At 48.8% G+C, this 26,300-nt stretch overlaps 1 protein-coding gene across 1 annotated transcript; it reads right to left on the bottom strand.

The window, feature by feature from the left end:
- Positions 1–2,166: 2,166 nt before the first annotated feature.
- TBC1D21 (TBC1 domain family member 21) lies at positions 2,167–26,300 on the bottom strand. Its single transcript, XM_034783720.1, has 11 exons — positions 26,241–26,300; positions 25,223–25,330; positions 22,019–22,122; positions 18,636–18,730; positions 13,961–14,071; positions 12,310–12,410; positions 11,110–11,206; positions 9,957–10,054; positions 6,141–6,257; positions 2,321–2,410; positions 2,167–2,234 (listed from the first exon to the last, which is right to left on the bottom strand). The coding sequence occupies exons 1-11, from the start codon at positions 26,298–26,300 to the stop codon at positions 2,190–2,192; spliced, it is 1,026 nt and encodes a 341-aa protein (XP_034639611.1). The 3' UTR covers positions 2,167–2,189.

Consider the following 26,300-nt stretch of genomic DNA (forward strand, 5'->3'; position numbering starts at 1 on the left):
TCACTCTAGTCAAAATGGGCCCCGACAAGTACGATCAGAACCGATGGAATGGTCTGAGAATCCTGGCACTGGACTAATTGCCTGATCCAGAGCCCACTGAAGTCAACCAGAGTCTTTCCATTGCCTACCATGGGCTGTGGGGGTACCTCTAGCAGTGGGTGTTGGAGGGCAGGCCGTGACTGAGAAGTAGTAGCAGAGCTGGAGGAGGGGAAGCTGAGGCAGAACAAAGCCTGTATGTAGACTAGTTTGGCAGGGGGCAGGATTGGTGCATCCAGTGCTTGGTCCCAGGGCTTACCAGGAGCACTGCTGTAGTTCAGCAGAGGCTCAGAACCACAGTAGCAAGAGTGGGCCACTGGGCAGGACTCAGGTGCACTGGCAGAGCTGTGGGGGCCCAATCCTGGAAGAACAGCGGGGGAGGGGTGCTGCACAAGATCAGACTATCTGAAAAATTGGAGAGAGTCCAGCAGAGGGCAACGAAAATGATCAGGGGGCTGTGGCACATGACTTATGAGGAGAAGCTGAGGGAACTGGGGTTATTTAGTCTGCAGAAGAGAAGAGTGACGGGGGGATTTGATAGCAGCCTTCAGCTACCTGAAGGGGGGTTCCAAAGAGAATGGAGCTAGGCTGTTCTCAGTGCTGGCAGATGACAGAACAAGGAGCAATGGTCTCAAGTTGCAGTGGGGGAGATCTAGGTTGGATATTAGGAAAAACTATTTCACTAGGAGGGTGGTGAAGCACTAGAATGGGTTACACCTAGGGAGGTGATGGAATCTCCATCCTTAGAGGTTTTTAAAGCCCTGCTTGACAAAGCCCTGGCTGGGATGATTTAGTTGGGGTTGGTCCTGCTTCGAGCATGGGGTTGGATTAGATGACCTCCGAGGTTTCTTCCAACCCTAATCTTCTATGATCTGGAGGCAGCAGTGCTCTGCATGAAAGTGCATTGGCAGATCTGTGTAGGGGAAGCTACCAGCCCCCTCCCTTCCCGGGCGCTACAGCAGGGAGCTTGGCTAGGATTTTGTGCCCAGCTGGGAGAAGGCTGCACACCCAGAAAAGCTGCTGCGTCCTGCTGGGAACCCAGTGCAAGCAGCACAGGATCCCACTGTTGGTACCCCAGGGTGAAGGAAAGCTGCCCAAACAGGCGGAAGAAATGGGATTGGGGGGCTGGAAAGCCCTGGTCCTTGAAGAGACCCTTGCAAGGTTACAAGTTGCCTATTTACCCAATAGAAGTTATTGGGCTACTTGGGTCTAATTTATAGGCCCAATCCAGATCCAAACCGGACCCAAGTCCACCCAACCTGACCCTGATCCTTCCCCCTGAATCTGAGTCAGCATTGCCACTGCCTTGTGCCCTGGGACATCTCTGCTCCTCCTGTGCGTTGGGTTAGTCAGTGGCAGCAGCCATGTACACTGTTGGCTGAGTGCCCTGCTCCTGCCAGCCACCACCTCACTGTCCTGAGTATCCCGCCACACCTTGTCATGCTGTCTCCGCAGTGGGCTGCCATGCTGACCCGAGACCAAGAAGGTCCAGCTATTTTCCCCTGACTGGAGCTGACGCATAGTCAGGTCCCGTCGGGTTCAGGGCAAGGGGCAGGGCTCTAATAGAGGTGCCCACCACCTGGTTTGCCTGGGTTACTAACAGCACCTGGGGCTAGTAGAATCGAACCTTAGTTGCCTTCTAGTGCCACAAGCTGTCTGCTCAGCTGGGGCATTCACACAGCACAGAGCCACAGCCTGCTGCAGCCAATGGAAGTCCTCTTCATGCCAGGGGGCTTTGGCTCAGGGCCTGAGAGACACAGTGAACTGCAGGTTCAATTCTGCCTGATGCCACATGGGCTCACATACTAAGGGGTGGGCATGGCCCCAGGAGCCCCAGGGATTACTATGGCGGCTTTATGCCATTCTCGCACCTCCAGGATTCGGAGCTGGTCTAGGGCTGGTGGCCCTCTGGGTGTACAACAGAGCAGCCCCTGCTGGGGCTTCCTTCCAGCTGCCAGTGAGCTCCAGCTGCAGCCCTTTCCTCTCCAGCAGCAGTTACCTATGTCAGTCCTGCCCCACCCCCAAACTGATAGATCCCCCGGGGACGGGGGGCATTACTTAGTCTGTTTATATTGCCAGGGTGGCGCAGCAGCCAGGGCCAGACTCTGATGCCCACTCTGGGTCACACACATTTATTGCTAACCCTTCTGTTTCTATGGATCTCCCTGAAGGAAGAACTCCTTCAGCTCATCTGGGACCTGTGGAGAAAAGGGGCTGGGTGAGACACTGATGAGATGATTCTCCCAGCCCTCCCATTCCGGCAGCACAAGTCTCTGTCCGTTACCTTGTCCTTGTGTTCCATGAGCAGTTTGTACATTGAGCAGGCTTTGGAGATCAGCTCATCTGCATCCAGGTCTATGATGTTCCCGCAGACCTACGGGAGGAAAGAAGACCAGAGACACCACCAACCAGGGTGGAGAAAATAGGGGGCAGGAGGCTGCTCCCCCAGTGGCCGTTAGCTGTATGTGGAGTGCCTTTTCAAGCCAATAGGTATCACCGAAGCTGGCACCATCACCCCCCAACCCTGCCACTGCTCAAAACCTGGCTCTCCTGCCTGCTGAATGTTCTAACCAGGGCAAGGGGTATCTGATGTGGTAGCTAGGACTGGGTGACTCAGCTCCCAGGAGCTACCTGTATCTTCATCCAAGTCTGAACACTATGCATTTTTGACATTTGCTTCACTTTTTTATTCTCACATTTCCCATTCTTTATTTCATCCCCTCCTTCTACTTCCCACCAGGGATTACAATCATAGCAATGCAGTGCTGAAAGGGACCTTGAGGGGACATCTAGTCCAACCCCCTGCATTAAGACAGTACCAAGTAAACCTAGATCATCCCTGACAGGGTTTGGGAATCTCATGAGAGATTCTGTTCTGATACGATATACAGCAGTCTCCTCTCCACTCTGCTCTGCAGATCTTTGGCGCATTCTACGATGGAGAGAGGTGACCTGGTCCCATGGAGGCTAAGGCCTAAGGAGTAGAGCTGAGTAGGAAACAGTTTTCCTGTCCTGTGAAAAATTTTGAAATTAAAAAAAAATCTCATCCCGCATCAGGATGAACCAGAGAGACAGAGCCCCACCCCAGAATAGTCCAGGGGCTATTCCCCTGGGATGTGACAGACTGCAGTTTCAGTCCCTGCTCTGCTGGATTGGGAGCAGGAATGTGACCGTAAGTGTCCCAAGTGAGTGCTCTGATCACTAGGCTATTGATTGGTCTGAATTGGGTCATTTGCTCCCTGTAGTTTTGACCAGAAATCCCATCCTGGACCCGAGAAACCTTCCCACCGAATGTCCAGTGAAAACTGGCCCTTTAAAACTAAGGATTTTTGTATGAAAAACCTGGGGCTCTGCCATTGACTGTGGGGTGATCTTGGGCAAGTCCCTGTCCATCTGTTTCATCTTTGCCTGTTTAGATTGTTGGGCAGGGAGTGTCTCTTATTGTGCCTAGCACAACAGGACCCCAATCTCTAGTGGTCCTACTGTAATATTAATAAAAAGTAATGCACATTCAACAGGACATGCCGGTCACTGAAGATGCTTGGAGAGACAATGAGTTCAGGACAGTCTGGAGGAGGTTTAGATAACCATCCATGTTCATGGGTGCTGAACTGAATCACTTCATCTTTTAGACCATCTGCAAATTTTAGGGGTGCCAAATGCAAAACTAGAGGGAGGTCAAGAGAAGTGGCAATCATGAAAAGGTTATATCAGGGAATCTTAGAAATGAGAGGCAGGAAAGAGCTATTAGGTGTTGGAATACCTACTATTTCCCATAGGAGGCTACTCCACAGTCTCACGGATCTAACTGTCAGGAGAGTCGCTCAGACGTTTTCCATTACTGGCTTTTATCTGATGATTACTCCTATTTATTCCTCTTTTGATCATCCAAACAAGCCTTTTCCTTTATTGGTATTTCAAATCTTTAAATACTGAACTCAGCCATCACTCCTGTCCCTCCCCCACACTTCCTTCAGGGAACCTATCCTATATTACACATGCAAACCTACATTAAAAGACCACGAAGACTGCAAAGTCAAGTACTCAAACATTAGGATGGGCCAGAATTAAGGTTTCTGGGCACCTTTAATTGGGCTCCCCTTGCGTGTATGCATTATGATACAGTCTTTAATTATATGATTGCATACTATCTTTTCCACAGGACCCCTGCCTCTTTTAGTAGGAGCTCCCTGCCCCTCTCCCCCACCAGATTTCAAGTCCTAGTCCCAAAGCAGGAGGGGAGAGGAGGGGAGAGCTTCCAAAAATGGTTGTGAGAATTTTTAACATGGGCAAAACAACGTATCTTTCCCTAATCTTGTTATCAGAAATGTCTTGAATTGCTTTTGCTGAAACTTTCCAAAAATAATCAGCCTGAGGCTGACACCTAGCATGGGAAATTTCAGCCAGAATAGTTACAGTTTGGCAAACGTCTGAGCAAGTGTAAACATGGCCATATAAAAGAAAGTGTTGGAGAACTTTAACTCCAGGCAGCACTACTAGCTCTACCTATAATAAATCTTTCCTCATAAATCCTCTTGAAGAATGAATTTGCTGCATTAGGTAGGAACCAGGGATCTAGATTCTTAATTCCCTTTTTTGACTTGAAAATTGCCCCTTTGTCCTTCCCCATCTATTCTCAGAGATTATAGCTTGAAAAATTGAAATGGGACCTCTTCACAAAGGTCAGGCTAGGAATCAGATCTGATGCCAAGCTTCCTTCAAGTTCTGCATATCAGGAAAGGACCAAGTTGTAGATTTTGGATCTGGCTCCTGGTTTGAATATCCCCAAAGCTCAGGGGGTTTAGGATCCTGTGTTCATATTTGGGCTAATGTCCACTAAAAACACTGAACTCACATTTGAGAAAAGTGCCACTTGACTACTTTGGAGAATGGCAACCAGGACAGGCAGAGCTCATGCTGTGGAAGTGCATGCTTCCCTCAGTGTTCCCTACCAATATGTCCTATCCCTGAGTGGGGAGGCCCACCTCAGCGAGTGAGTGTGTCCTTTCACTCACATTCATTGTTTGGCCTCTGCCAACAAGGGGGCTGTACTGAGGCCATGTGGCTCCCCACCTCCCCGGAGGGGGAAGAGCCCATCCAGAGGCCAGAGTGGGCAGAGCTAGGGAGTTCTGAGCCCGCCCCTCAGAGGGTCAGGCGGCGACCCAGAAGTATAAAAGCTCGCCCTCACAGCTCAGTTAGGCCCCAGCTGCTGGAGAGACCAGACGTCTCCAGCCTAGCTTGTGGCTGGGAAGACCCCGCAGCCCAGGACTGGCCAGGTCTGCCTTGTGCCCGCTATCCAGAGGAGCTGCCGGACCTGTCAATCAATCCCTGGCCTGACAAACCCATGATCCTGGATCCCCTAGAGGCTGACACCAGGACCCAGGTAGGCCCCGAGGGGGAGTGTGGAAGTAGCCCGGGGACAGCCGACCCGAGTCTGGCTGCAGCACTGCCAGAGCCTATGTCAGTGTGTTGTGGCCAGGATCCCCACTGACAGCAGCGGGTCTTCTGCCACTGCTAGGGCCCCGGGCTGGGACGCAGTGGAGTGGGAGGGCCTGCGTCCCCCCTGCCACCCAACCCGTGGGTGGCAGTCTCCCCATCTCCCAGGCCTTTTGAGGCTTGGGCCTACTATTGTTGCTCAGCCCTGACTGAGGGCCTGAGCCCCTGACGTAGCATTGGTGCCCCGCCCTGAGCCAGGGTCGGGCTTACTGTGTCTTCCAGGACCGCAAGGGCTGCCGAGGGAGACCCTGCAGCCAGACGAAGTACCCAAGCACCAGTGTATAGTGAACCGGTGTGGCTCCCCGCCGCCCCGGAGAGGGTCGAGCCCCGGCAAACCCTTGTACAGGAGCCGATCCATACCAAGCAGAAAGATATGTCAGGTGATGTAGCTGTCCACTGGGACGTGGCCTGAGACCCATCAACTTATCTCACTCAGGGCACCAAACAGCAGCCTGATGGCAACAACCCTCTATTGCTATTGAGAAGGGCTGGAATTGAACCCCTCTCCTAGAGGGGTGATGCAGTGCATCCCATTCCCCCCTCATCTATTGATTTCCTGGGGGGCGGGGAGCTGTGTTACACACCAGGCTCCCTGCTGGCTGGCTCACCATTAAAATGTCATCTCCACCCATATTTTCACGGAGGATTTGGTCTCTGACACTCTGCAGCATAGTGTAAGCCACGATCACTTGGAAATTTCTGCAGGGCATCCCCATCAGGAATACCTTGGAAGAAACAGACCATGGGCCAGAATCAGTGAAAAACATCAGAGGTGATTCCCATGCTCCACCCAAACCCAGCAGAATCTGAACCTTTTGTTTCAGGAACCAAACATGAGGAACTAGCAGCCTATAGTGCCTTTTATGCTGGAGGATCCCAAAGCTTTTCATAGACTATATCTTTGAGACCACTGAGTCATCTGCCATTCAAATGCAACCACCTGTGTGGTGGAACAAGGCAGCTATTTCAGAGCATGCAGCACACTACACAAATAGGGGAAATAAGAAGTGAGGTTTTTACCCACAAAAGCTTATGCCCAAATAAATCTGTTAGTCTTTAAGGTGCCACCAGACTCCTTGTTGTTTTTTTAGGGGAAATGGAGAAACAGTTGATGCACATGAAATTACAGGAGCAATTTTAGGGAGGGTTGGGCTCATGGTTTAGGCAAATGAATGCAACTGAGAAGAGTTGGCTTCAATTCCCACCTCTGCCACAGATTCCCTTATCCTCTTGGACCTTAGCTTCCTACCTGAGTGTAAAGCAGGGATCAATTTAGAGGATATGTTCTTAGGGGGTAGGTACCGTCTCCTGCTCTATGTACAGCGCCTAGCAAAATAGGGCCCTGATCTTGGCTGACAACACTGGAGCTAATCATAGAATCATAGAATATCAGGGTTGGAAGGGACCTCAAGAGGTCATCTAGTCCAACCCCCTGCTACTCCTCTTGCAAAATACGTAGTAGGGGCTCTTTATCAAAAACAAGTGCCTAGGCCCTTGGCTTGACATCTCAGCCAAAACATGGCACCTGCAACAGCACAGAGCCCCCTGACTTCCTGGGTCCATACAGACTCCACTATATTAAGCAAGTGCAAATTAACCATAAACCAATATTGGTCGTTCATCTTTCAATGAACTCATCCACATGGTCCGAGCTGCATTTGCTGCTGGGTGAACTGATTCTAGGTTTTGCCCAAGGGCAAAATAGCTTTTGATATCTTTTTGGAGACTCACTTGGCCAAATAATCTCACTTCCAGCATTGTCTGCACAGGGTGTTCAGACACCATCTTCCCCATCCCAGAGAGAATTTCCCCTTCCATGGCACAGCCCTGAGACCTCAGCAAGAAGGGCGAGCATGGAGAGAGAGCTGTGTGCAAATACCAATTGAGATATGAAAACCACCGGGGAAAGGGCCGGGAAATGAGAACACTAAGTGAGTGGTTTGGTTTGGTGGGGCAAGAATCCTGTTGCTGCAGCAATCCTCCCTTAGCCTTGGAACTTGGACACACACACAGGGCTTTGGATAGCTACTGGGGTAAAGGCGGTAGGCAAATTCTCAGCTGGTGAAATCAGTAACTGCTGATTTACAATGAGGCAGCATTGTCCAGTGTGTAGAGCACTGGGCTAGAACTCAGGAGATCTGGATACTAACCCTGGCTAACCTGTGGTGAGACTTGGACAAGTCTCTGTGCTTCAGTTTCCCCATTTAAGGTAATGATCCTTGCCTCATTTGTGAGCAGCTTTAAGAGCTATTGATGAAGAGCACTAGATGTTGTCATCTTTCAAGCTGAGGGGAATTACATGAGTGAAGACTGCCAGTGGGCAAACCACAAGAAAGTCTCACAGATTCAGAAGCTCACTCAAAATATCTGAACCTCGCTGTACAGCCCTGCAACTCTGCAGACATTCACTTCATCTCCGCAGATAGTGGAATGGATGCAAATACAATCGTGCAGGGCTCTACTCACCAGTGGTGCCTGGCCCGCAGTGTCTGACTCAGGCAGCCTGTGGGGCGTGGCACGCTCAGGCTGGTGGCAGTAGCCAGTGCCTGGGGCTGAGCGGCAGGTTGGAGTCAGGATTGCCCAGCACCCGCTCGCTGCGACACTTCCTGTCCAGCAGCTTGGGCTCCTCAGGTAGCGCCAGCATCCCCACCATGGCCCAGCCCGGCAGCTCTGGCCGCGCTTCTGGGCTGCAGGGCCCGCCCACGGCCATAGGGATTGGAGTGGGTGGGGCTCCAGCGCCCCACCCCTCCACCCCGCTGTGATGCAACACCCACTGCTGCTGCTGTGTGCCATCGCTCACAAGCCCCTGGGGAGCAGCACATGATGCGCCACCCCTTCCCCCCAGCCACCCCCTCTGCACCGCCCCTTTTTAGGATTGCCAACTTTCTAATTTCACAAAAATGAACTTCCTTGCCATGCCCCTTCCCCAAGGCCCCGCCCCTACCCTGCCCCTTCTCTGAGGTCCCGGCCCCCTTCCCTCCAGCCCCCCTCCCTCCATCACTCACTCTCCCCCCACTCTGTGGGGTGCAGGCTCCAAGAGGGGGCTCAGGGCTGGAGCAGGGGGTTAGGGTATCTGGGAGGGTATTTGGGTGCAGGAGGGTGTTCTGACCTGGGAATGGGGGTTGGGGTGCAGGTGGGGGTGTGGGGTCTGGGAAGGAGTTAAGGTGCAGGATGGGGTTCCAACCTGGGGTAGGGGATTCGGGGTGCAGGCTCCAGCCAGGCGACGCTTACCTGAGGCAGCTCCTGGTCAGTGGTACAGCAGGGCTAAGGCAGGCTCCTTGCCTGCCCTGGCTCCTTTGCTGCTCCCAGAAGCATCAGGCATGTCTGGCTCTTAGGTGCAGGGGTGGCCAGGTGGCTCTGCCCGGTGTGCACTGTCCGCCCCCACAGGCACTGCCCCCCGCAGCTCCCATTGGCCACAGTTCCCTGGGGCAGCGCACAGAGCTTCCCTGATTACACCTGCACCTAGGGGCCACAGGAAAATGCCAGTCACTTCCGGGAGCAGCGCGGCGCCGGGCAGGCAGGGAGCCTGCCTTAGCCCCACTGTGCTGCCGACCGGACTTTTAGTGGCCTGGTCAGCAGTGCTGACCAGAGCCACCAGGGTCCCTTTTTGACCGTGCGTTCCGGCTGAAAACCAGATGCCTGGCAACCCTACCCTTCTCCTCAGGACCTCACCCCCACACTACTCCTTATCCCCAGTCACCACCATCGCGCTGCCTCTTCCCTGCAAGACCCTGCCCCCCCCTGCCCCTCCCTCCCATCACTAGCCCTTGTGAGATAGTTTGCTGCTGTGGGTGTGGATGCAGATACAGGTAAAAGTCGGCTAGCAGATTGCGGATCTGATCGTGGGCAAAAACTGAATCTTTTCAACCAAAACCCAAAATATTTCAATTTGGAAATGCTGCTGCCAATGCCTCATGGAAGCTGTAATTGAGCTGCCTTATTCTCCCAGTCTCAAAAATCACCATCATCATTCCTAGATCTTATCTAAGTGCTTTTCATCAGCATGTCTCAAAGTGCTTTACAAACGAGGGCAATATCCTTACCCCATTTTAAAGATGGGAAAACTGAGGCACAGGGCGGGGCTGTGATTTACCCAAGGTCACCGAGCAGGCTAGTGAAAAAGCCTAAAATAGAACCCAGGACTCCAAAGTCAAAGTCCACAGTTTCTATAGGCCATTTGTGACCAGCCTTAGTTTCTAGTCCCACTCTGGAGTGGGCCATGTCATCAGTCCTCAATCACAGAAATGATGCAAGGGGTGATTAGTTCATTGCCCTGGAGTCACATCCACTCTGGCAAGTCACTCAGGCAGCTTCTCTGGCTGAGAATCTTTGCCCTCTGTAGGGGAAAAGGAAAGTCACAAATGCCAGGTATCCATCATGCCTCCAGGCTCCAAGAAAGCCAGAGAATGGCAGAAAGCTCTCACCTCCCACAGTCTCCAGACATCATCAAAGGATTTGAAGACTTGCTGGAAGAAGAGGCAAAACCAGGGGAACAGTGACTGCACAACTCTGCTCTTCCCTTCTGGAGGATGAGAAACGTAAACTCAGGTCAGGGACTGAGACACACCTTACCATCCAGCTTGTGCATGTATAAGTCAGAGAGTCTCACACTAGGGCACTCTTCTCAGTTGCTTTGTTTGCTGCACTACATGTTGGGTTGCCACCTTTAAAAGTTGGTTCTCCAGAGCAAACATACTGTTGCAACGCCTCGACATTGCATCACCATGTTGCCAGCTCTCATTGTCATCAGGCAATGCAGCATCAGCATGTAGTGACATTGTCACAGAATGGGATGCTGTTACATTGCTGTGCAACGTCAAGGCATTGTCATGGCAACTCCATGCTATGTCATAACAAGAGGAAATTACACAGGCCCCAAAAAATGCCGAGACTCTGACGACCCATCCCCATGACATGTAGAATGTGAGTCAATATTGGAACTGTCCCATGGAAACTGGGATGTATTGGCAACCCCAGTCATTCTCAAGCCTCCTATTTAAACCCATGTAATGTCCCTGGAAGTGGCATGGAGGTATAGTGTAGGACCTGGAGGGGAAGGAAGAGCTTGGATTTTCCACCAAGGTGACATCAGTAGAAGAAGCCAGGTCTGGCCTTTCTAGTCTAAGGAAAGGACAGCTCAATGCAGGAAAGGAGCCTTAAAAGAGAAATTCCTGTCAGGGATGGTCTTGGTTTACTTGGTCCTGCCACAGCACAGGGTGCTGGACTTGATGACTTTGCATGGTCCCTTCCATCCTCACAGCTCCGTGATTCTATGAAATGCGAGAGGACCACTCCCTCTACCCATCCTTGTGAAATTCACAAGATTGTGGTAGTGAAAGACAGGAAAAGTGGATGGGGGAGGGTTGAGATTCCTGCTCCAATGCCAGGAAATCCAGGATGTGGAACCTCTGCTCAGGGCCTCAGCCTCCATGCACATGAGATGTGGCAGAACTAGGCGAAACCTGTGCAAATGGTTCCTTTTATTTTGCTTCCAGCACCTGGAAATTACACCACCTGAGCTCCAGTAGCATTTGCTTTGTGGTTCTCTGGGTAGAGAAGGAGAGTAGCAGGACTTACCCAAGTGCTTTGCAAAGATGGGATCCATAAATGCAATCACGGCTTTCAGCATTATCAGATTTTTCCCGACCCCAATGTTCACGACACAACTGTGCTCCTGGAAGACAATTCAGGAAGGCTTGGAGGACAGGAAGAGAACAGATGGCCCAGCTTGGCTACAACCTCCTGTTAAATCCATGAAGCCAAATTCATCCTTCCCATAATTCCATTGGCCTTACCCCAGGAATGGATCTGGCCAGGGTTTACACTACCCCTGCATGAGTCACCAACTCTGTTTCAACCTGGGACCTCCTGAATTGTAGTATAGATTGCTACTGCTTAAGCAAAAGGTACACTCCCAGTAGCTGGTAGCAGCAGTAGGATGTTACCCTCTGGTGAACCAGTCATTAGACACAAACTCCGGGCACACTGTTGCTTATGTTTCTCTGTTTCCGTAAGCATGCACTACTATGTCTAAAGTTAAACATACATTAGATATAACCTCTGCTTGCATGGTGCTCATAGACACCTGGCTTGCATGGTGTCCAAGATGGTCTGTCTTTCTGAGACAGCCAGGGGGCGTCGCCTTTGGCTTGCCAACTTGGAGAGGTGCAATGCCCTGAGAAGCATGGTGGGAAGTCATGGTGAGGACAGCGTCTTACTGGATATTTGTTTGCCGCTTTCCTGGGCTGACTTTATCCAACAAGGTGCCAGTCTACAAAACCCAGGAGCCTCTTTGCTTCAGTTCTGGTAAGTTTGGCCTATTGGGTTAGTAGGAGCTAGGAAACAGTTGATTCTCTCCCACCCTTCATTCTGAATAATGGGGATGTTTTGCCAAATTGCTGTTCAAGGTCTTCTGATGTTGCAACTACCTCCCCAACTATCCAGCTTCCACCAGCAGCTTGGGCATCTCCTGTAGGGCTGGCTCAGGGTGGCTTGGTAGGTGGGACATGGGTCAAGTCACGCCATTTGTCATACAGGGGGTGGTGCAGGGTGGCTGGGAGGAAAAGTTGAGTTGGGTGACTTATTACTGGGGATGAGAGGGTGGGCTTGCAAACCAGGAGGGGGAAGACTGGCCCTCTTCTCTCTGGGGTGTCTGCCACAGCTGGGTGTGGATGGTCAGGTCAGGCAGATTGCCTCCAGGAAGCATTGCTGCAGGCTGGTCAACTGGATGGCTCAGTGAGGGCACAAAGCTAGGGCCCTACAAACTCTCTGACCTACTGTTTTCTGGAGGAAAAATTGAAACAGCCAGTAGACCTCATGTTCCTTCTCCACCAGCAACTGGAATAGCAGGAGCATCTCGTGGAACCCCTGCTGGTACTCTGCCAGGAGAGAGAACATACAGACACACACCCACGTGTACAGATAGACATATGTGCAAACAAACTACTGCAGCAATCCAGAAACATGCTACGAAACAGCATGTCCCTGGGGATTAGGTTAATATGCTCATGGAAGCTCTCCTCCCACTCGATAACAGGGATTTGTGGGTGGAGCTCACCAAGACAATGAAAGTCCCCACCCTCTTAAGTGAGGGAGGGGCAACAAATTCCAGAAATGAACAGATCAGAAGGGAATGAAGCACAGGCATGGGGTGCAGGTTACAGGGTCTAACCCAGGGGCTCACTGCCCTGTGGAAGAGTCACATGGGCAGTAGTGGAGATCAAAGTCCTTTGTTTATCCATAGCTTGGGCAGTGCCATTGCTAGCCCCTCCCCTACTCCACCCTGGGTCGCAGCTCTGACTGGGAGGGGTCACCACTAATGGGGACAGGGGAATTCAGTTCCAGTGACCCACGTGAGCCTTGGCCTCTTTGTGAGACAGTCTGCATGAGTGCACAATGCACAGTTCCCTAACATCCTGGGGGATTTGCCCTTGCACAGAACGCAGATTGTGGGAGCTTAGTTGGTCACTGGGGGGCAGGGACCGCACAGGCAGGGTTGGGGGAGGGTTTAACTGTGTTCTGTTTTACCAGGTCCTTGTAATGTGCCCATCACTGTAGTGTCTGGGCATGTTCCAGGAGTGCATTCTGTGGCATGGCTGGCATGTCACCATTTGGTTTGGGAGAGGAGGCATTTTGGCCATACTTGAATAGGAAACCTGAAAGTGATACAAACATGTCCCTTTCACTACCACCCAGCCCCCTACTCACCCCACTTCCCATGATCCCTCACTGTTTCCCAGTCACCCCACTGCCCATGATTTCCCTGGCCCAATCACCACCTCCTATTCTTCTACATGTGGTTTTCCCCCTGCCATTCTGCATACCCCTCGCCTGTTCTGCCATCTCACTCAGTGGAAAGCACCTGCACATCCCTCTTTCAGAAATGAACTTCAGTAGGGTGACCATATTTCCCAAAGAGAAAATGGGACACCCTCAGTGGTTCACCAGAGCCCCCCCCCCCATGCTATTGCCAGTTCCTGGAACCCTGCCCCCCTCCTCCCCCATGCCATGTCCATCCCTGGAACCCTGACCGGGGGGCGGGAGGGAGCGTAGTCCCCGCAGGAGGCTGTTGCCTGTTGCTGGAACCCTACGGGGGGGCCACACATGCTGGAATTCTGGAACCTGCTTCCTCCCCCCAGCCCTGCCTCCCCCCTGCAGGGGGCTGATATCTCCACTTGCCCCCTCAGCACCGTACCCCACTTTTGTGACAAAAGAGGGCATTTGACCATTTTGCTCTTGCCAACTGATCAAGTCAGCAAGAGGAAACAGGACAAATGCCCACCTTTTGGAAAAAAAGTTGGGATGGCCGGGACAGGGCTTAAAAAAGGGACTGTCCCAGCCAAAACGGGACGTATGATCACTGTAAGCCTCAGAGACATGATAAGGATCCTTTGCCGATGCCCAGGTGTGCCGCTGCCCCAGCACTCACCAGCCTCCATGTTGCATACGTAACTTAGCAGAAGGATCTTCTCCAGCTGTTTCTTGTCCACTATGGCGTAGCCTTGTGCATCTCGGAGGTACAGTCTCTGCAGGTCTGAGTCTGTTGTGGGAGAAACAGCCATGTTTCCCTTATGGGGCAGGGTGCCTGGAGCAGACTGCATCGCTGGCTCAGATCATGCAGCCCTCCTGAGGTGAAGGGGAGCTTACAGATTCCTTATTTCCTACTTGTTTGCTAGCTGCAGAACTATCCAAGGAAATGCATGTGATATTATGACTGGACATACTGAGACAGGTTCTTTGCCTGGCTCTGTTCCCTTTGCACTGATCCGGGTGTGGGATCTGGCCCAATCTCCACTGCTGAGGATTTCCCTGGCTGGAGGGAGTCTTCAGTGGGCATACAGCTGGCACAGCTGGCTTCTGGTCCACCCTCTCCTTCTGGCTCTGGTTCAGAGGGCATATCAAAGGCAGACAGGGGCATGCTCAGGGAGGGAAGGGGAGGGGATGTGTCCAGATCACATTATGCTCTGGCTATCATCAGCTGGCTGACAGTCTTTGAAAGACTGATGCTAGCCTGGAGTGCTTTATCGTGCGCCAGGATTGGGTAGAGAATAAGGGAGCCATAACCAGCTCCCCCTCCATACTGCACTGAGTGGAAAATTAATACAGTGCAGAATCTGGCCCCTGCAATGCTCTTACTGTATGTGACTGGCCTGTGCAGAGACCCCGGGGATGGGTATATTAGAAATGCCTATGATAGACAGAATGGATGTTGTGGTAAAACAGCTGTGGTGAGGTGAGCAGTATGAAAGGGCTCTGAGCTCAGAATCTCAAAGCTGCTGATAGGTGGCAGGGTATTCTAGGTCCACAATCAGTCCCAGCATGCTGGCAGTGCTACATCTTGAATGTGAATGTTGGATTTCAGTAGGCTGCGGTACTGCATGTACCTCTATGGGCTTATAACCCCTTAGTAGCAAGAAATAAAGAGAAGAGAAATTCTGCTCAAATAGGCAAACTCTTTGCTAGGTGAAATCCAAATCTCAAAATGTACTGCTGAGGGAAGAATACATTGTTCAAGTACCTGGATGTGGCAGCACCAGCTACTGCTAAACTACACTTCTACAGCTGCTAATAACTCACCAAATGGCAGATAATGTGTGTTACTTTAAATCAGTGTTCTGCATCCAGAATTACTGGCTGTGGGTCTTTCTGATTGGGTGCAAGTGGCCCAAGGGGAGTGGCAAAGTATGACCTTGGAATGTTGGGAAACACAACTTTCTCTAAGCCAAGTTGAACAAGGGAGCTGCACTGGAACCACGACTGAACTTGGAGGAGACAATTGTTGGTATCCACTGTTTAAGTGCATATCTGTTTACATAGAGGCAAAATGTGATTTCCTTTACACTCAGTTGGAGTCAAGGTGATAAAAACACATTCTGCTGAATGCATGACAGTTATCAATGCTTTGCTGTTGAATTGGGAGGGCGTATCTAGTGGAGTCCCACAGTCCTGGGTTTGATATTATTCAATATGTTCATTAATGACTTGGATTATGGAGTGGAGAGTGTGACGTTGCACTCCATAACGCTTTATAGAAATATGCTTATGAGTGTAAATATGACATAACTGAAATATGTTTTATGCTAGATATACCATGTAACATATCTTTGCAAAGGTTATGATCTACTGAATATATTCATACTATTTGTATGCATGTATCATTTTTATATCTGAAGTTATGAGCATTGGCTGTATGCTTGTATTTAAAGTGTTTGCTGTAGGAAGCACATAAGGCAGATTTAGTCAACATAGTGTGAAGGGGCTATTCAAGTAATTGGGAATACTTAACTAACAGTGGACTTTGGGAGATGCCAATCCACATCTGAGCTTTCCTGGGAATGTTCAAACTAACATGTAAACAATGGCGTCAGCCTGCAAAAAGCTGAATCATTCATAGACATGTGACTTGCCCAGGTGGTTAGAGACCCCGTCTTGCGGCTGTGAGGTTACACAGAGAAAGACTATATAAGGCCCTAGAAACCCCTCCATTTTGTCTTCAGCTGGCTCAGAAGATAGCCTCTCCACCCCAAAGAGATGCCTGAAAGAAACTGGAACAAAAGACAGTAACAACGGGGGTGTGAGTGATTGCTGAACCCAAACTAGGAAGGAGTCTAGTCTGTGAAAGAAGTTTATTGGAACATCTCTGAGGGTGAGATTTACCTGCATTTAGTTTCCTACTGTATTAGGCTTAGACTTACATGTTTTTGTTTTATTTTTATTGGTGATTTACTTTGTTCTGTCTGTTATTACTTGGAACCACTTAAATCCTACTTTTTATATTTAATAAAATCACGTTTTGCTTATTAATTAACCCAGAGCAAGTATTAATACCTGGGGGAGCAAACAGCTGTGCATATCTCTCTATCAGTGTTATAGAGGGTGGACAATTTATGAGTTTACCCTGTATAAGCTTTATACAGAATAAAATGGATTTATTTGGGGTTTGGATCCCATTGGGAAATGAGTATCTGGGTGCTAGAGACAGGAGCACTTCTTAAGCTGTTTTCAGTTAAGCCTGCAGCTTTTGGGAGACATGGTTCAGATGTGGCTCTGTGTTTGCAGCAGGCTAGCATGTCTGGCTCAACAAGACAGGGTACTGAAGTCCCAAGCTGGCAGGGAAAACGGGCTCAGAGGTAGTCCCAGCACATCAGGTGGCAGTCCCAAGGGGGTTTCTGTGACCCAGCCGGTCACAGAAAGTATGCTTATAAAATCTGCAGATGACGCAAAGCTGGGAGAGATTGCAAGTACCATGGAGAAAGGATTAGAATTCAAAACTACCTTGACAAATTAGATTATTGGTCTGAAATAAACAAGGTGAAATTCAATAAAGACAAGTGCAAACTACTTCACTTAGGAAGGAAAAATCAAATGCATAACTATACAAGGGGAATAATTGTCTAGGTGGTAGTACTGCTGAAAAGGGTCTGGGGGTTATAGTGGATCACAAATGGAATGTGAGTCAATAGTATGATGCACTTGTGAAAAAGGCTCATATCATTCTGGGATGTATTAACAGGAGTGTTGTATATAAGACATGGGAGGTAACTGTCCCGATCTGCTCAGCACTGGTGAAGCCTCTGCTCACCAAACTTTAGGAAAGATGTGAATAAACTGGCAAGAGTCCACAGGAGAGCAACAAAAACGATAAAAGGTTTTGAAAACCTGACTTCTGAGGAAAGGTTAAAAAAACCCTGGTCATGTTTAGTCTTGAGAAAAGAAGGCTGAGGAGGACCTAATAACATTGTGCAAAGATGTTAAGGGTTGTTGTAAAGAGGATGGGGATCAATTGTTCTCCATGACAAGAGCAATGGGCTTAATCTGCAGCAAGGAAGATTTAGGTTAGATATTAGGAAAACCTTTCTAACTGTAAGGGGAGTTAAGCTCTGGAACAGGCTTCTAAGGGAGGTTGTGGAATCCCTGTCATTGGAGGTTTTAAGAACAGGTTGGACAAAAATCTGGGGATGGTCTAGGTTTACTTGGTCCTTACCTGGTCAGTGTAGGGGGCTGCACTAGATGACCTCTCGTTCCTGCCAATGCATTTCTATGACTCTGATTTTTCTAAGGCTCTCCGCCAGGATGGAGAATCAATTGCTTCTAAAGTATCCACCCAGTCCTACCTCGGTGTTAAGGCTCTTTCCTGTCTCAGCTGATTGATTTATGCAAGTTACAAATCAGTGTAACATTAAGTTTGCAGTATCGTTTAATATTCCTTTTGTTGTACAACTGGGAGAAGACTAAATGGGAATCTGAATATAATAATGCTAATCACTTTTGTAGTTCCTTTCATCCACAAGCAATTGACCCCGAGGGGATTTCCAGACTCCTAGTCTCTCTCTTACTACATCTCTATCTAGTATCTTTCTTTATATAACTTTCTCTCCCTGGGTCACTTGACCCATCTCTGAAATGCTGATGGCTCCAGGCAAAGATGTGGAATTCATTAGCTCAAGCAATCAAATACTACAGTTCAGGACTAGAAGAATATCACAAAGTGGAACTGCAGGGGGGGAGTTTAGGTAAGCAGCAACGTAATTACTTGAGTTGGAATTTGGCCAGGACACCAGGGTTAACACTCCTTCTCTTCCCAATAGCATCATGGGACTGTTAATGACTAGCAGTGATCAGGACCTTGGTTTTACATCTCATTTGAAAGGCAGTGCTTCTGGCAGTACAGTGCCCCCTCGAACAGTGTCAGGGCGGTGGTCCAAATCATTAATGACACAGAAACAACAGTTATACCTAGTGAATCATAACAATAATATTCCTGACTGCACCTGGAGGTCTGCCTCCAGATAAAGTTACGTCTAATACTGCTTAACAGACGAGATGGAAAATGATCACATGTCAAGCTAAGCTGATCTCTCCTGAGTAAGGCTTGTGAAAGAATGAAATCAAACTACAGGTGTCCTTAAACTTCTGAAAGGCAAACAGATCACAGTCTTGAGCCATTTGAGTCAGAATCTCCAGTGAAGGGTGATCACTGGAGCTTAGGGAGATCCATGTGACAAGGGGCTAGCGACCCGGCAAATCACATTGACTCATCTATCTGCTCTCCCCCTGCTCCTCTACCCCTGGAAACACCCAATTCAACCCCTGTGACAACTTACTGATGAAGCTGCGGACCTGCATGAAGTCCCTGTGCTCTGTCTCCAGTAACGGTTGGATCTTGTCATACATGTTGCACAAGGCCTCGTAACTTTTCCTGAAAGAATGTGGGAGGTAGCTATTGAGAATACGCTGCAAGAATTGAGCATAACGTCATAAGGGATTGGTAAGAGTTTTGCACCATCAGAACCTGATGAATGAAGATTCACAGTAAATGAAGGAAATCAGGGGGGTAGGAAAGAGGCAGTTGATCTGTTTTATTTAGAAATTGTCCCCAGTTTTGCAACTAGGTTGTGAAAAATTAATAATTTTACCAAGATTTTAATTTTGGTTGTCTAGCTAATATTGCAACGAACTGGCATGTGTGTGCGCACCACTACCCTCTGCAAACCTGTCAGCATTACCAATGTGAAGTTGGACAGCATTGTGTGGGTCATTGGCAGTGAAGATTGAATGCGGGACCTCTGGATCTTAATATATGAGCCCTAAATTCTGAGCTAAAAGAGCTGTCTCTTCTAGACACTGCTGTGGAAGGCTCATCAATCTCCAGCTGACCTAGCCACCACAAGAGGACAGAATGCATAGTTTACACATCCTAAGTCCTATACTGCTAACAACTGATAGAGATTCTCCATTAGCTCAAGAGCTAAAAGACTGTGTTTTAGGAGCAGGAAGATCTGGGGCCTTATGCTCAGCTGGTATCTAGCAGAATAGTGTCCTGAAAGTCAGTCTTTTAGATTGTAGACTGCAGGTCAGGAACTGTCTCTCTTCTACATTTGTACAGCACCCAGTACAAAGGGGTGATAGCACTATATAAATATTTACTATTACACTGATAACAAAGTGGCTGCTGGACTCTCTCCCAGCCGTCACTGTGAAGTTCTTAGGTGCTCTGGCGTGCACCCTAGTAACCTGGGTGGAAGGCCAGGGTTCTCCATGTAGCAGTTACAGTTTGGCAGGGAAAAGGGAAGGCTCCAGAAAATGTATCAAAATAGAAATTCTAAAGGTAACTGCAGCATGCAGGGGTGTTAGACCGGGTCACCATAGGAAGACAAGCCACTAGCCCCTCCCCACCTTCTTCTAATCACATCTCCTGCTGGGGAGCCATCTTCAATGGTAACTGCCCCCACCCTTTCAGAATGGCACTCTGTCCACCCCACTCGTGGCTGGTCACATGTGCAGCAGAGGTCCTGGGTTTGCTCCCTGCTATTGCTGACCCAGTCACAGCGTGGAAATCCAGGTGTCTCTTCCACTCTTTTATTGTTATTCTTCTGCCATGGGTAATAACTCCCTCCTCACCCTCGTTTCCCTTGGCAGAGCTCACCTGCAGTTCCATGGAGCAATAGCAACACTTTAGCCCTACACTCTGCTTGCACATTTAGGCTTTTCCCTCTGGTCTCTTCCAAGGCAAGTGCTAATGACCAGAGGATTCTGGAAACAAACTGTGATGCAAAGAAGCTGACAGCTGGAGGTCATCTGGGGAGCAACTTGTGATGTCAGTAGGGATTTCAGGGACAGACTGCTGCAGGATCTGACCCCTAAGGCTTGACCTCAGATATGTTCACATTCCCACTGAGGCACAGTTGCTGCACCTGTTTCCACCCAGTCCATGTGTGACGAAGTGGGGGTTTTTCTTGTTTTCTGTGGAGTTTCAATGGTTTGCATGCAGAGGGGGTGGGACTCAGTTTCCCTGGGTGTTACTGGTTTAACGAGGTGAGGTGAGTGTGTTTTGCAGAGGACTGGAGAGAGGACATGGGGACCCAGCCAATGGCCGGGAGGATGGATACCCCAGCGACCGGTGACCTGGCGACCTGGTGACCCAGAGGCCCAGCTGAGGAGACGCAGCCGGTTCTGGCCAGTGGGAGGACAATGGGCTGCAGAGTGAGGACCCAGTGACAGAACCAGCCGGTTCCAGCCAGAGGAGAGAAGCAGGAGTGGAGGCCCCGGTTTACGACCCTGTATACCTGGAGAGAAGACAATGGACAGAGGCGGGGCCTGGGGCTGGGGATCTCAGATGCCCAGCTGCGAGCAGGGGGGCTCGGGGCTGGAGAGGGGAAGCAGGCAGAGCCCACCTGGATGCAGGGAGACTGGGATGTGCTGTGCTAAGGGAGGCCAGGCCTGAGGGTCAGAGAGTTTCCTGTGCTGTGTTCAACTATCAATAAACCCTCCTGTTTCATGCTGGCTGAGAGTCACTCCAGTCTAGAGAACAGGGTTGCATCAACCCCTTCGGGGGTGAAGGCCCCGGGGGTCCAGAGTGAGTAGACTCCCTGAGGGAGCCCACGGCAGAGACAGACGTGCTAAGGCTCAGAGAGGTGCGGATCCAGGAGGTGGAGGGGCCTGACCCCGAGAGAGAGTGGACCCCCGAGAAGGGCTGTCTCACTAAAAGGGGCACCCCCCATGGACCGCACGGGGCTAAGTGGGCACGATCTGTGAGTCCGTTTGTGAGTCCGTGACACCATGTCTGACCTCTACAAAGTAATGGTCCTGAGTGCATGGAAAGGTGCAAAATCCACCATGCAACTGTAATGGAGCCACTGAGCCTGTTATTAAAACGGCTAGAACCTACATCTCATTTATGCTAAGGCCATTCTGTACCACTCAGCTTCAAGGGGATAGAAAGGGGTCTCAGAACATTCCCTCCTCAGCCAGTGCAAAGCTGGCATAGGGGCTGTGCCAGGTCATAGCATAGCGGGTGGCTCAGGGACATAGTTCGAATGCTCGGTACTACAGCTGGTCTGTTTTCCAAGGACCATAGGAGGCCCATGGGAAACAGAGTGTAAGTTGGAGCAGCCCTGAGGCTGGAAGGGAAGAAACCAAAAGAGAAGCTCAGCACAGTTGCTGTGGGATCACACCATTGGGGCTGGTACCTGTGGACAATGAGGGTCCTGACTTTTGTCACCAGATTAAGAACCTGTTTTAATTAAATCTATTTTACCGCATTCAAAGATGACATAAGCGTGGCCCATCAGTATCTGCAAAGCCACCACCTTACCCTGTTAAATCCCTCCGTGGAACCCACCCATGATGCTTAGCCTTCATCAGGGTGCACTGGGTTGGCAAGTGGCAAGCTGGGACAGATGGGTTTCTGCTCAATTGTGATATCTCTTTCTCCCAACTCATTCACCCTGGAGTGTCTGTCTCGTCTCCTTGTAGTGCCCTCTCTGACATGTGGACTGTGAGCTCTCTTCTTTGCTTCCTGTCTGCAGAGCTCCCAGCACAATGGGGCCTTGATCCTTGGCCGGGGTTCACAGATTCTACCATAATCTGCATCATCATCATCATCATCATCATCAAATCTTCAGGGATGCCTGTGAAACCATCGGCTTCACCTGTGTACCTTCTGGAGCCCGATATAGAAGGACACTGCAAACAGATAGATCCATACCTCCTCATACTGTCAACAGTCAGCCTCTCGTCATGCGAACTCCTCCAGGAGTAGTAGCCAGTGAGAAACTTCCATGCCTCTGATCTCACTGCTGGATCCAGACCCTGAAAGGGATGGCAAAGTGAATACAGGGGGGGTTTATTGGCACAAAGGGCAGTGGGGCACCCATTTCCCAGGGAAAGTTCTGCGGCCTCAAACCTCTGAATATTTCCTTAGTCCTCATGTCTTGGTGTTTGGCCATAAAGTGAGATGGTCACCATTTTTGGGTCAAAACGTTTTTTGGATGGAAAACAGCTTTTTGATGAAAACAGAGTTTTAGCAAAAAATTTGAATTTGTACAATGCTCACTTTATATTTATTTTTTATTACAAATATTTGCACTGTAAAAATAAAAGAAATAGTATTTTTCAATTCACTTAATACAAGTATGGTAGTGCAATCTCTTTATCATGAAAGTTGAACTTAAAAAATGTAGAATTATGTACAAAAAATAATTGCATTCAAAAATAAAACAATGTAAAACTTTAGAGCCTACAAGTCCACTCAGTCCTACTTCAGCCAATCGCTCAGACAAAGAAGTTTTGCTACAATTTGCAGGAGATAATGCTGCCTGCTTTTTGTTTCCAATGTCACCTGAAAGTAAGAATAGGCATTCACATGGCACTGTTGTGATATTTACGTGCCAGATGCCCTAAAGATTCATATGTCCCTCCATTCCAGAGGACATGTGTCCATGCTGATGACAGGTTCTGCTTGATAATGATCCAAAGCAGAGCGGACCGACACATATTCATTTTCATCATCTGAGTCAGATGTCAGAAGGCTGATTTTCATTTTTGGTGGTTTGGGTTCTGTAGTTTCTGCATTGGTAGGGCCGGCTCCAGCGTTTTTGCCGCCCCAAGCGGTGGAAAAAAAAAAAAAGCCGCGATCGGTGGCACTTTGGCGGCAGCTCAACCGCCGCTGCTTCATTCTTCAGCGGCAATTCGGTGGCAGGTCCTTCCCTCCGAGAGAGACTGAGGGACCCGCTGCCGAATTACCGCCGAAGAACCGGATGTGCCATCCCTTTCCGTTGGCCGCCCCAAGCACCTGCTTGCTGCGCTGGTGCCTGGAGCCGGCCCTGTGCATTGGAGTGTTGCTCTTTTAACTCTTCTGAAAGCATGCTCCACACCTTGTCCCTCTCAGATTTTGGACGGCACTTCAGATTCTTAAACCTTGGGTTGAGTGCTGTAGCTATTTTTAGAAATCTCACATTGGAACCTTCTTTGCAGTTTGTCAAATCTGCTGTGAAAGTGTTCTTAAAATCAACATATGCTGGGTCATCATCCGAGACTACAATAACATGAAATATATGGCAGAATGCAGGTAAAACAGAACAGGAGACATACCCCAAGGAGTTCAGTCACAAATTTAATTAATGCATTATTTTTTTAACGAGCATCTTTGGCATGGACTCATGTCCTCTGGAATGGTGGCTGAAGCATGAAGGGGCATACGAATATTTAGCATATCTGGCATTAAAGACCTTGCAACACTGGTTGCAAAAGTGCCATGCGAACACCTGTTTTCACTTTCAGGTGACACTGTAAATCAGAAGCAGGCAGCATTATCTCCTGTAAATGTAAACAAACTTGTTTGTCTTAGCGACTGGCTGAAAAAGAAGTAGGACTGAGTAGGACTAGGCTCTGAAGTTTTACATTGTTTTGTTTTTGAGTGCAGTTATGTAACAAAAAAATCTACATTTGTAAATTACACTTTCACAATAAAGAGATTGCACTACAGTACTTCTATGAGGTGAATTTAAAAATACTATTTCTTTTGTTTATCATTTTTACAGTGCAAATATTTGTAATAAAAATAATAATATAAAGTGAGCAGTGTATTCTTTGTATTCTGTGTTGTAATAGAAATCAATATATTTGAAAATGTAGAAAAACATCCAAAAATATTTAATACAAAAAATAGAATACCAATTGAAATTTAAGTGTGATTAATTGCGATTAATTTTTTTAATCACAATTAATTTTTTTGAGTTAATTGCATGAGTTAACTGTGATTACTTGACAGACCTAGCCATAACCCTTCTCTGGGCACAGCATAGCCAAAGCTCAGAGCACTGCAATGGTGATTTTTGAGCCACAAGGTGAAATCTTGCAGCACAGGCACAAGGAGAACAAAATGCAAAATATGCAGATATCAGATTTTGTGCAAATTAACCGAGATCAGTGGAGTTGTGCAAGGGAAGATAGTGCCTGCAGGAGCCAGCACAAGAGCTAACTACCTGCATTTAAGGCTGAGCACTAAGATTTCTCACTACTAGCAAAGCCGAAGGGGAACTAGGACATTGTCACAGTTCTCTGAAAAGGTGCCAGGTTGTCCGGAGTCAGCTCAGGTTTCCATGGCTGCTTTGATGAAAATTAAAAGCTATTTTTACTGGTTTAAAAAAAAAACAGGTTATTTTGTGATAAAATATGTTCTCTCTCACTGGGCAAAAGTGAGTCATTTGTAAACAAACTCCAAAATGCAAAAGCCAAATAAGCATAATGGTTGTATTGGAGTGGTCCAGGAATTCCTGTGTTTTACTGGGAAGCCAGTGAAAAATTAATATTTTTCACAGTGATTTTTTTGTCTAGTGATGCACAAACTTGAAACGATCAACGACATTTCTTCTAAAAAATGCTTGGATTCCAAATCGTCATAGCAACCTCAGCATGTGGTACTTCTAAAGTCTGATGGCCAGCGGAGGTTTAGCTGTCCTGAAATGAGCCTTAATCTTCTCTTAATCCCTGTATGGAGTTTGGCATTGCTGAAATAACACCAGATCCTTCCTTGTGAAGGAGCAGGTTCATGCCTCCCCCTGGAGGATGCTCCTCGCCTAGGGAGAAGTGTGGCTGGCACAGAGCCAGTGTAGCTGCTCCTACATCATTCTTCCCTGCACCAGCTGCAGAGGCTGTGGCCTGGGGAAAAGGTGTGTGGAAGGGGCATTGCATTGGCAGCAGACTGCTCTCGCTTACACTGGTGGAAGGGTCCAGCCTGGCACCAGTATGGCCTCAGGACTGTGGGAGGATACAGGAGTTTTGACGCCACCTTTGTGCCCAGCCTGAGTGCTTCTTTGCTGCAGCTGGAGACCCTGCCTCAGGGCACACGATGCCCACCCTGCATAGCCCTCCCTGCTGACTGTCACATTTAAGAGCACACCCTGCTCACCCTGTCCAGGATGTTGGATGAAATAAAATCCCGAGATTTCACCAGGTGGCCACTCTCATCAAAATACCCTTCCCACTCGGCCTTGTCGATAGGCATCTTCTTCATCCCCTGGAGACAGAAAGAGAGCTCAGAATTAACTCAAATCAAGAATTAGGTGAGCACAGGGGGCCCATTTGGCTTTAAAAATCTCTGAAAGCCAGGGAGATATCGACTCCAGGTCCCTCCTGCTGTGGATGTTAAAAACTCAAGGAAAATTCCAGAATTGGTGCCCAGCATCCTGGTTAAATTCCCTCTTAGGGATTGCACTGTGCTTACCTAATTCCCTGTGCACTTCAGCTGGAAAGTTATTATCCTTCATGTCCTGGCCTAAATTGCTATGTACTGTTGCTCTGTGCTGTTAAACAGCTGCTATGTTTCACCCCAGAGATGGCTGCACTTTAGTAGCGGGTAAAGTGATTGTAAAGCTTGTCTCATCAAGAATTTATAAAATCTTCTGACTGCCTTTGGGATGAGAATCTGTTACAGCCTCCAGCTACATAACCTTAGCTCCAACTCTAACCATTTATGCTTTTAGTTCTGGAGGTCCCTGGTTCAATCCCCAACATGTTGGCTTTAAGCTCATGGTTTAAGATCAAGAGGTGTTCCATATAGAGAATATTAGTGACAGAAATACATTCTATCTCAATTCTTCCATGGTTCCCCTTATAATAGGTTTGTGATCTCTATTTTCAAGACAGGAAACTGACGCATAGAGAGTCCAAATATCTTGACCATACAGGAACTCGAGGGCAAAGCAAGCAGTTGTTTGTCTCAGGCTGAGGCAAATATTGCTCTGGAGGAAGCCCCTTGCCTTTATATGCCTTTATTAACCTATCTTTATTAGAGGCACCATGGCTGGTTTTCTGGGGCTTGCTCCAACTGCCACTGAGCTCAAAGGGAATCTTTCCATTAATATTCCTGGGCTGTGGATCTATACTCTGGGATGGAAGTCCACTTGAATAGGGGAGGATGCACTTACCAGCAGAGATGAGAGAGATTTGATTAGTGAGACGCTCAAATGTGGGGAGATGGTTTCCAT

This window comes from Trachemys scripta, chromosome 10 (genome assembly GCF_013100865.1).
Source record: "Trachemys scripta elegans isolate TJP31775 chromosome 10, CAS_Tse_1.0, whole genome shotgun sequence".
Taxonomy (NCBI): domain Eukaryota; kingdom Metazoa; phylum Chordata; order Testudines; family Emydidae; genus Trachemys; species Trachemys scripta.